Source organism: Sapajus apella, unplaced genomic scaffold (genome assembly GCF_009761245.1).
Source record: "Sapajus apella isolate SASKATOON/1434 unplaced genomic scaffold, GSC_monkey_1.0 scaffold24, whole genome shotgun sequence".
NCBI lineage: Eukaryota > Metazoa > Chordata > Mammalia > Primates > Cebidae > Sapajus > Sapajus apella.
This window is the reverse complement of record NW_022436964.1, coordinates 10,041,704-10,053,749: the sequence shown is the minus strand read 5'-3', so window position 1 is coordinate 10,053,749 and position 12,046 is coordinate 10,041,704. Positions and strand designations below refer to the sequence as shown.

The window sequence follows — 12,046 nt, the reverse complement described above, 5'->3', positions numbered from 1 at the left end:
TTTTTTTTTTTTGAGATGGAGTCTTGCTCTGTCACCCAGGCTGAAGTACATTGGCACCATCTCAGCTCACTGCAACTTCCATCTCCTGAGTTCAAGAGATTCTCCTGCCTCAACCTCCTGAGTACCTGGGATTACAGGCGCCCGCCATCACACCCAGCTAATTTAAAATATATATATTTTTAGTAGATATGGGGTTTCTCCATGTTGGCCAGGCTGGTCCTGAACTCCTCACCTCAAGTGATCCGCCCACCTTGGCCTCCCAAAGTGCTGAAATTACAGGCATGAACCACCACACCAGACCCCAAGTTTTAGAAAATTTTCTTAACAGCACTCGACACAGCACCTAGTACATGATAGATGCTGAGTAAATGTTAGTCGTTATTGTAAATTTACAAGCCACTAGGTAGAAGGCCAAATGTCCATTCAATAAAATAAGCACATTATTAGACTTGAGTCTGTGAAGAACACTACAGTGGCCATAGAAATTATCTTTCTGTTAGATTATTCCATCATAGTTACTTTGAGGTTTTAAGAAAGTCCTTCAGTATAACCTTCAGACTAACAGATGGTAGATCATGTCTAAAAAGCAAGCCATGTTTTAAAATTATCTTGAAATCCTGGACTCAAAAAAACCAAGCCTCTCTTTCTGCCTGAGAAACTACCCTCGAATTGAGGGTATCCAACGTATCCTTAGGAAGCCCGTTGACTGTCTGATGGGGAACAAGTATGGTAAGGTAAAATTTCAGGATGGCATCTGTGGCACCTGTGATTGGCCAAACGTTTTTATTCTATGGGCAAATGATATGTGCACTGAATCTGAGAAGTAAATCCCGGCAAGTTATTTTGTTTGTTTGTTTTTTGTTTTCTTTAAAGGAAAGGACAGCCACACAGTTGCCCAAGTCCATCTTCTATAAATCAGTTGGATAGTACCCCCAATAGTTGTATTATTCTGGGTCCAATCGGGAGAGAAAAGCCACTCAATAACGTGAACAGGAAGTTTAATATGAAGAATTATATACGCCGGGTACAGTGGCTCACAACAACTATAATTTCAGCACTTTGGGAGGTTGAGGTGGGTGAATCGCTCGAGGTCAGGAGTTTGAGACCAGCCTGGCCAACATGGCAAAACCTCGTCTCTACTCAAAATACAAAAATTAGCTGGGTGTGGTGGTGCAAATCTGTAATCCCAGCTACTCAGGAACCTGAGACATGAGAATCACTTGAGCCTGGGAGGCAGAGGTTACAGTGAGCTGAGATTGTGCCACAACACTCCAGCCTGAGTGACAAGAGGGAGGCTCTGTCTCAAGAAATCTTTATAAAGATTTTTAAATCTTTATATAAAATAAATATAATTATTTTAAAAATCTGATGATGGTATTTATATAAATTTAGTAATAGGTAAATTTTATATAAATGTGTAAATGTTTTAAGTATATTTATTTAAATCTACTTAAATAGGTAAAATATAAAACATTCATGCTTTAAAAAGGGCTGTAGAAAAAAACATAAAAATACAATATAAAAATATATATAAATAACAAAGAAATATAGTTAGATATTATATAAAACATAAACAAAAGATTGGCTAGTAAGAAGTAAAGAAAGAACTCTAAGGAGAGATAAAAGTCACACCTGGCTGGGCGCAGTGGCTCATGCCTGTAATCCCAGCACTTTGGGAGGTCGAGATGGGTGGATCACTTGAGGTCAGGAGTTTGAGACCAGCCTGGCCAACATAGTGAAACCCCGTCTCTACTAAAAATACCAAAATTAGCTGGGTGTGGTGGCGCAGGCCTGTAATCCCAGTTACTTGGGAGGCTGAGGCAGGAGAACTGCTCGAACCTGGGAGACAGATTGCAGTAAGCCAAGATTGTGCTACTGTATTCCAGCCAGGGTGACAGAGCAAGACTCTGTCTCCAAAAAAAAAAAAGGAACAGACACCAAAGGAAGAGCCTTGGTAGGAAGGAGGGCCAGACCTTGTTGGAGAGGGCACTAAAGAAAGTAGCTCTGGTGTCATGTTGGCATAATTTGCTGGAAATCTATTCTCTGGAATTTTGGGGAAATCCACCCTCCGGGGTGCCATGGAAAATATGCTCATGGGGAGGTATTTCTCTAGAGGCACTCCACTGCAGCAACTGGCCCTGGGGTGCTGCTCTCTGCCATGCACTGCAGGAGCTGAAACCTGGGGAAGTCATGCTTGCTGCAGTCACCTGGCAAGCAAGCACACAGGAACCAAAAGGCAAAACCTTTCCTCCTGTGGTGTCTCTCCAGCGCCTTCTACTGACAGTGCTAAACATTATGCCACTTGGCAAAAGAAAAACATTTAAAGGGCTCAGATTCATTTTCACAGATGACGCAAAAAGGGAGAATTTGGAACTAAATGTTAGTAAAATCGACAACTGGTATAAGAGTGATTCTGCAATATTTTAGGGGCTAATGCTGGTACTTTCAGACTTTAAGTATCCAAATAACAATTCAGTGTGGGCCCTTCTGAGCCTGGAAGCTGCTACTTGTCCACTATAGTGCTGGAATTCTGAAAATGTTGTTCCTGGGTAATCAACATCAGCATCACCTAGAAACATGCTAGAAATGCAAATTTTAGGGCCCTATTCCAAACTTACTGAATCAGAACCTCTGGGGTTGGGGACTAGCAATCTACATTCTAACAAATTCTCCAAGTGATTTTGACACATGCTAAGGTCTGGAAACCACTGCCATATGCAGGGAGTACCAGGAATCTGCCTGTGCAAGCTTGAAAGGAAGAGTCAATAGGATTTGTTTGTATGAGTTTTAGTTTCTCTTTTTTTTTTTTTTTTCTGAGACAAGATCACTGTCACCCAGGCTGGAATGCAATGGCACAATCATAGCTCACTGCAGCCTCAAATTCCTGGGATCCAGTGATCCTCCTGCCTCAGCCTCCCACATAGCTAGGACTACAGGCATGAGTCACCGTATGTGGCTAATTTTTAAATTTTTTGTAGAGACGGGGTCTCATTATATTGCCAGGCTGGTCTCAAACTCCTAGCCTCAAGTGATCCTCCCACCACAGCCTCCCAAAGCCTGGAATTACAGGCATGAGCTACCACATCCAGCTTAGCCTCTATTTCTTTTCTTTTTTGAGACAGAGTCTTTTTGCTCTGTCACCTGGGCTGGAGTGCAGTAGCATAAGCATGGATCACTGCAGCCTGGACCTTCTGGACTCAAGCAATCCTCTCATCTCAGCTTCCTGCATACCCAGCCTAGTCTCTATTTCTAATCTTGAACAAGACAACTTAACTTCTAGGATCTGGAATTGGAATGTATTACTATGTATTTACTTTTGCATTTCTGGACTCATGAACATGAATGCATCAGATATGCTCACTGTGGTAAGAAGTTTTGCTTTTGGTGTTCTCTTATCTGCATGTTATGCTACTCTGATTAGGGCCCAAAAGCTGCTATTGCAATTTTCATCTATTTCTGTATATGCACAGGAGAGTAATGCCTTTTCCATATCTTTTTTTTTTTTTTTTTTTTTTTTTTTTTGAGACAATATCTCATTCTGTTGCCCAGGCTGGAGTGCAGCGGCACAATCTTGGCTTACTGCAACCTCCACCTCCTGGGTTCAAGCGATTCTCCTTTCTCAGCCTCCCAAGTAGCTGGGACTACAGATGCATGCCACCACGACTGGCTAATTTTTGTATTTTTAGTAGAGATGGAGTTTCACCATATTGGCCAGGCTGGTTTCGAACTCCGGAACTCAGGTGATCCACCCACCTCGGCCTCCCAAAATGCTGGGATTATAGGTGTGAGCCACTACACCTGGCCTGCTTTTTTTCTTAATTCCCCACCATTGATGGCATATTGAAAGAACAGCTAGAGCCACAAGCCACAGGTCAACACAGCCAGATGGTGGCATGCAGCTCCAGGACCTCACCACTGTTCCTTACACCATGGATAACCTCATGAGCTGGCTTGCCTCCTTAACTAGAATCCAAAAGTGCAGAACAGAAAGCTTCATTTTTCCCTGACACAGTTATTTCCTTTTCAGGCTTCTTGATTTGCTCCCTTAAAATAGGGAACGAGAGATGATGTATTCTAGCAGCCTATTTTTCTGTCATTCTTTGTCTAAAATGAAAAATGTGTGCATGCTTGCATAATATCAGGATTGTGGCCTGGTCCTGTCACCAGCTATTTGCATGGTGTTGGACAGGTGTCGGACAGCTCTGGTTTCAGTTTCAATATTCAGATATACTATTGGACTAATACCTCAACATTTTGTGACTGTCATATATCACAAGCATATATTTAAAAGATAAACTATTTGGCTTGAATCTCATCCTTTAGTGTAATAGTCTATGTGTCTTTCAAACTTTTGAAATCAAACCCATGTTTAATTTAATACTAAACACAACGAAGCCTTCCTATAGCAAATGCATCTTAAAGGGACTGGGGTTATTTATGCACAGAAAGTGAAGACTTCAGCAGATTTGTTCCTTGTCAAATATATATTTTATCTTTCTAAACAGAAAACAGTACCACCATTAACTCCTCTAATAAAGAGTAACTGTAATGTGAATCATTGTACATGCAGAAATGAAGTACTGGTATTCTTATTTCAAATTCCTATTTCTCATTGATACTATTTCTTCCCAAAATTACTGGAATGTTCCTTTTCAATGCTTTTTTGGTTTTTTGCAAGATAAAGATATTTTCTCTGACCTTTGTATATGGAAATGGGGAGAAAACTGATGATTCTTACTCAGCAGGGCCATGGCTTTGTAGTGGTGAGGGGGAGAAGGCATCTCAGAAATTCTTAGAAGTGAAGTTTAATAAGCATATCTATATTCTATTTTTATCCTAACAAAACAAAAAAACCTCTCCTACTGTATTAATAACACGAATTACAGCAACCCAAGCTTGATAAAATCATGGCCAGGGAAGGTATGCAGGAAAAGGCTGTAGTAGGCATCTTCAGTGCTTTCCTATTTCCTCACTAAAAGATCCTTGATATTGTTCAGTGGCAACATTCCAAGGCAGAGTCACAATCGGTCTGAAACTATCATGACATCTTCCCAGCCTCCCTTTCAGGAAGAAGTGAATATATGATCCAGTTCCCATGTGAAATGAGGGTAGAGAGGTACACAAGCCAGATCAGAGAAAGCCATGGAGGCCACATTAAAACATTTGAACTTTATCCTCATTCTACCCTATACCCATTCTAAATACTGTTGATATCCTCCATCTTAAAAAGAGAAAACCAAGACTTTAAATAGCTTGACTGAAGTCATGGTTACTGAGTGGATGAACTGTAATTTGTGCCTGGGTTTTGTTTTTGTATTTTTTGTAGTGTGTGGGATCCAAAGAACTGTCCAGTCATCATTGAGTGAGTGCAAGCTAGTTAGGAATAAAGAAATAATGAGAGCTGACCAAATGAGTTTGTAGAGAATGGTTAATATAACAATATATTTATAAAGACTGAGATGGTAGTGTACAATCATTTTGTTATTAATAAGCAAAATATTGTTCAGTACATAATTTAAATTCCAGCATTGAAAGCAGCCTTAAGAGATCACACAATTCAGATCTCCCACCATTGCCTTCCCACCAAGATAGGTCCCCTGGATTTCACGTGATTGAAGTAACTGCTTATTTCTGTGATTTTAGACCACTGGCTTGACAAAAACAAAATGAACCAAGAGGGGAAAAGAAAAAGCCAACAAAAAACCAACAAACCCTGTTCGTAACAAAGTCTCAACAATGGTATTAGGTACATGCAAAAAAACCAAAACAAAACAAAACAGTAACAAAGAACAAACAAACAAACAAAAAACTCCCCACACAACAAAATACACAAATAATCCTGATCTTGCAGCAAATTGTTGATTTATTCAATGTGACTGCAACTCTTAGTAATGCTATTATTTGCAGGTGGTGAGTGTTGGTATGGGATGGTATGGAGCAACATTTTTCAAACTGTGGTTGCAATCAATATATTTATTAAAATTAAAGATGGAAAAATATCACAGTGCATAATATATACAGTCAATGTCTTATGATACTTGATGTATATATGTATGACACACACATATACACACCTACATATACACAAACACACATAAATGAACTCTACATATACTGAATTGTGATGTAATCCTCATTTCTTACTCTGAGCTCCAGTTAGATAAGTTTGCCAATCATTGTTACAGAGCTAGGTTCAGAGAGTGGAGATGTTCTGACTCACTATGAGCTCTGCTCTATCTATGTGTTCCCTAGAGAGGGAGCAACTTGCTAAGGTAGAGTCCTGTCCACTGGCACAGATATTTACTGTTCCATATGTTGGTAAAACCATGTGCAATAAAATCAAACATATGACACAATGGCCGTCACAGTACACACTGTATCTTGGTTAAGGTTCTTAATTACTCCTTTGAGTTTCTCAATTCACTTCAGGAAGGATTTGCTGCATTTCATCTTTATGCTGTTACTTGTAAACCTTGGGAATAAATACAAAAAGAAATTAATGGAGAATTCCAATTCTCATCATATTAAATCTTTACATCAACAACAGTAAATCTAAGGATGCTAAAATTACAGGGATTCTGGAGGCAAAAATGCTGGTTTCCTGTAAATAACTAAATTGAGTCTAAGTCCCATTCTTTTAATCCCTGCATTAAATTTAAAGCATATCTTAAAATACCAGATAGATATCCAATATCACTTGCAATTGGTATAATAATCCTTGACTTCAGGGAATGAAATAGTTTGAAGACTAGAATAAAACCACAAGGGTGGCTGTCTGCAGTATAATCCTTGTTTTGGAGTATTACCCTTGAGGTGGGGAAAGTATTATTAGCTTTAATCCCTTTCTTAAACAACGGAAGCCCAGTGGAATACTTGTTTTGGCATAGAAATTCAATGATACACCTACCACATTCTGATTAAACAGCTCATGTTGGAGAACACACACTTTTTAGTGTAGTATTTAATTTTTGAAATATGGGAAATATAAACATGATTATATCCTTTGACTACACAAGTGACACTTCTGACAATTTACTCCAGGGATATAATTCAAAATTAAGAAAACCAATAAAGAGTATGTGCAGATATTTTTATATAGCACGTGATTTATCCATGTGAAACACTTGTAACAGTAAATATCTAACAATTGGTAAATCGTTAAGTGATCTTATGTTAATTTGGACTGCTCTACTAGATAATTATGCTATAGTATAATTGTATAACAAGATAATAATTTATCTTTAAATTTAACATGAAAAATACAAACATTTGATAGTTAAATTTTATTTTGCAATTCCTGATTTCTTTGATTTGGAACTAGACATGTGACCTCTTTCTTCTGTACTAAAATATCAATGTCAAGTCTTACATTTCTCTTCAGTGTACAAAACAGCCTTGTTTTTTTTTTAACTGGAAAAGATACTTAGTTTCATAATATAATGAACTCTATAAAGCTACATAAATATTAAATACTTATTTGAAAACAGAGATAAGCATGGCTGATTAACCACACTGTCCCTGCAGTCTTGTAGAAGAGAGATTGATGTTAACAGCAAAAAGACTGGCTGTGTACTCATTAAAATGTTAACACTGATGATTGACAGGCACACAGGTGATTACTTCCTCCCTTTTGCTTTATGTTAAACATTTAAAAAGGCAGGGCACAATGGCTCATGCCTGTAATCCTAGCAATTTGGGAGGCTGAGGTGATGGACTACCTGACGTCAGGAGTTCGAGACCAGCCTGGCTAACATGGTGAAATCTCATCTCTACTAAAAATACAGAAATTAGTAGGGCATAGTAGCACATGCCTGTAATCCCAGCTACTCAGGAGGCTGAGGCAGGAGAATCTCTTGAACTTGAAAGGCGGAGGTTGCAGTGAGCCAAGATCGTGTCACTGCACTCCAGCCGGGGTGACAGAACAAGACCCCATCTCAAAATAAATCAATACATACATACATACATACATAAAATAAAAACCTTTTAAAACAATATGCTTTTACAATGAGATGAAAATAAACATTTGTAAAGGGAGTTTGTACGTTCCTGGTGGCTAGACTACTTTGTTTTAGTAAGAATAAGGAAATGATTACATTTTGCCTCACACTTTGGATTTAAATAAGGATTAAATTAAAGGTGTAACTCCATTCCGTTACTCTGCTGGGTTATTTATTGTTTCATTAACAATTAAATTCAGTCTTTCTTGTTTCTTCTTCATTGTTATTATATGTTATCATGTTTCCAGGTTTTGGGGTTCAGGGTAGCACTCAGCTCCCCTGAGAGGGCGTTTCTCCAAGGTTCTTGGTCTCCTGCTTTCTCAAGAATGAGAGGGGACCACAGCAGGTGCATTCGTGAAGTAAAATACTGGATTCCAAACAGAGTTTGCAGAAAGTGATTTTATTTAGGTAGAGAAAGAGAAAAAGGAGAAGAGAGAAAAATTCCACGAAGAGTGTGGAAGGGGACTCCAGAGGGGAAATCTGGCTGGGTGTGGGGACAAGGACTTTTAACCTGGGAGGAATTCCCCCCACCCACCGGCCAAGGGAAAAAGTTCCTTTAAACTTCCAATGGAGTGACTGATTGCCTTTTGACCCTCTCCCGCCCCTGCACCGTTAAATCTCCGGATGGAGAGACATGGGAGTGGGGCATAGCACTGGGAAGTTCTTGCCCTTGAAACTACAGCCCCTTGTGGACCCGGAAAGAGAACACATTCCCTCAAACATAATTATGATTTTATGTACTTAAGACTGAAATTTAGCTAAACAGGTTTATGGGATGTGAAAGGAAAACCCTGAAGATTAGTCACTGGAAACACTGAAAGCCCTTCCCAGCTCAGGGTTAAACCAGGCTATGCTGAGGGCACTTTCAGGACAGCTTTGCCTGTGGATAGAAGAACTAGGAAAGGTGACGGGTTACTATAAATAAAACAGTAACTTATGTAACTTATGCTGTAACTGAAACCAGCATAAATGTTAGAGGTAAGAAAAGCTGATGTATGTCTGGGTGCAGTGGCTCACACCAGTAATCACAGCACTTTGGGAGGCTGAGGCAGGCGGATCATGAGTTCAAGAGATCAAGACCACCCTGGCCACATGGTGAAACGGCGTCTCTACTAAAAATACAAAAATTAGCCAGGCGTGGCGCCTGCAGTCCCAGCTACTCAGGAGGCTGAGGCAGAATTGCTTGAATCCAGCAGGCAGAGGCTGTAATGAATCAAGATCACACCACTGCACTCAAGCCTGGGGAATAAGAGCAAAACTCCATCTCAAAAAAGAAAAGAAAAGAAAAGCTGATGTATTTCTGTTTTTATGCCTCTTTTTAAGCTTTGTTTTTTGCTTTTTTTAAAAAAACTTTAATATCTAGAAGCCTCAAATGGCACAGCCGAATACTTTCTTGCCTGCCTCTAGGACGCAGGGAAGGAAAGAGAAGGGGTGTCACACAGAGAAATGCACATTCTTGTGGGCTAGCAGTACCTGTCAAAACATGCCAGCTGTTGTTGGGCCTTGGAACAGATGGTGAAGGCTGAATTTGGGAGAGAGCTGGTTGCAATTTACCTGAGCTACGTGACCAAGGCTACTTTCATCTTTATCAGCAGGTAGATCATAAGGCCAAACTCCAGTGTATCACTTAGTCAAAAAGGAAAGTTGGACCCAAACACTGGCCATTGCTGAGAAGACAGAGAGCTATAGGTGTCCAACAGCCAAAACACTCCTGGAAGTGCCTCATTAGGGACAGAAAGGGGAGCCAATAACCCTTAGAGAAGTGGCTCTGGCTCATGTGCTATCATTTATAAAGGCTGAGCCCCTCCCTTCATCCCACATCCTCTATATCCACTCATGTTGCTGCTCTGAGATTCATTACAGGAGGCCTGACTTTCATCAGAGTAACAGATGGCAGGGGTGGGCGGGCATATCTGGCAAGGATTCTAAATTCAACTTGCAAGAAGAAAATTTAAAATGGTCCTGGCTGGGTGCGGTGGCTCACACCTGTAATCCCAGCACTTTGGAAGGTCGAGGCAGGTGGAACACGAGGTCAGGGGTTCGAGATGAGTCTGGCCAACATGGTGAAACCCCATTTCTACTAAAAATCCAAAAATTAGCTGGGTGTGATGGCAGGCACCTGTAATCCCAGCTACTCGGGAGGCTGAGGCAGGAGAATCGCTTGAACCAGGAAGGTGGAGGTTCCACTGAGCCAAGACTGCACCATTGTAGTACAGCCTGGGTGACAGAATGAGACTTCATCTCAAAAAAATAAAATAAAATAAAATAAAATAAAATAAAAGTTCCTGAAATTCCTTCAAATGGGTTCATGCCTATATAATGGGCTGATCCTGAAATCAACAGTGTTTAGGATGAATGAGCTGCCTAGTTGAGCTCAGTCTCCTAGTCAAAAAGGAATTTATTGAGGATGTAGAAAATCTAATTCTTATTGAGGAAGGACTACATTTGGACTAGGGCAGTTGCTTCTCACTAAAATAAAATAAAATATCTATCTATATGTATATACATATATAAAACATTCTTCACTGCTGGAGTGAGTCATACTGTCTTCTCTGAGCTAGCTGATGATTGCATTTTGCCGGTGTTAGCCAAAGAAATCCTTTTTTTTTTGAAATGGAGTTTCACTCTTGTTGCCTAGGCTGGAGTGCAATGGCACAATCTCGGCTCACTGCAACCTCCATCTCCCAGGTTCAAGTGATTCTCCTGTTTTAGCCTCCCGAGTAGCTGGGATTATAGGCTTTCACCACCACACCTGGCTAACTTTGTATTGTTAGTAGAGACAGGGTTTCTCCAGGTTGGTCAGGCTGATCTTGAACTCCCGACCTCAGGTGACCTGCCCATCTCAGCTTCCCAGAGTGTGGGATTACAGGCATGAGCTACCACACCTAGCTGGAAATCCTTTTAATTCAAATAGTTCAAATATAACAACAGCTAGATCTACAGTTTTGTCCTTCCAGCATGTTTTTTTGACCTTCTTCTTCTAGTTTCTACCTCCTGCCCTGCTTTCTCTTTGAGAAATTTTTTTATTTTTTAATTTTTAGGGATACGGTTGGAGTGCAATGGCACAATCATGGCTCACTGTGGCCTTGACCTCCTGGGCTCAAGCAATATCTTCCCACCTCAATATCCTGAGTTGCTGAGATTATAGGTGTATGCTACCATGCCCAGATAATTAAAAAAAAATTTTTAATTTTTGTAGAAATGGAGTATCACTATATTGCTCAGGCTGGTCTCAAACTCCTGACCTCAAGCGATCCTCCCAATTTGGCTTTCCAAAGTGCTGGGATTACAAATGTGAGCCACTGCATCTGGCCAGGGAAATTTTTAAAATAAAAAAGTCTTAGGTGGGGTATTCAATTACAAGATGGGTTATGAGATCTAGGCCTGGCCAATGAGAGTATGCCATCTCCCTGGCCATAGTGATTGGTTTTGCAAGTCATGTTGTCCAGCAGGACCAATCATCTGGGCTTTTAATCTGGGGTACAATAGAGTATTGTTTTTAAAAACCTATTTAAAGAATTTCAAACTTATACAAAAGAAATGGAATAAATATGAACCTCCTTGTACTCAACACCCAGCTCCAACATTTATCAACTCGTGGTCCAATATTGAAAAAGGCTATCTTTTTATACTGGGACTGATGGACCTAGGAGGATGTTGCTGTCAACAGACACCACGTCATTGGAGAGTCTGACTTCAAAATAAACCCTAAACAGAAGGTAGAAGAGAAGCAGGGTCCTGAAGACCTTATTTGAGTTCCTTAACCCATTTATGCTGGAGGCTGCAAATTTTTTTTGTGAAAAACCAGACCTTGGTGATGACTTTAAGCAGTAGGATATAAATAACTCCCACAAGCTTAGCGTTCCAACAATGGAACACTAGGCATAAATGGGTTAATCCAGCTGAGCCTGAAGACACCATAACCCCTGCACTGTTGAAGTACCCCTGTTCTGCTGAAGAACCCCTGTTCTGCTGAAGCCATATTTAAGGCAGATTTCTGTCACTTGCAAAAAGTGCTGTTCAATATGAAAAGCTTAAATAAACACTTC

At 40.1% G+C, this 12,046-nt stretch overlaps 1 protein-coding gene across 2 annotated transcripts in view; it reads right to left on the bottom strand.

Annotated features, from left to right (window-relative positions):
- NMRK1 (nicotinamide riboside kinase 1) overlaps positions 1 to 12,046 on the bottom strand; it is a 36,407-nt gene that overhangs the window by 1,621 nt on the left and 22,740 nt on the right. Inside the window, exon 9 of one of the 2 annotated variants that reach the window (XM_032290894.1) lies at positions 5,429 to 6,472. The exons of the other annotated variant lie outside the window; for it this stretch is intronic. Within the exon in view, the coding sequence (XP_032146785.1) occupies positions 6,453 to 6,472 (20 nt within the window). The 3' untranslated portion in view covers positions 5,429 to 6,452. Of the gene's footprint in view, positions 1 to 5,428; positions 6,473 to 12,046 lie in introns of those variants that run through there. 2 annotated transcript variants of the gene reach the window in all.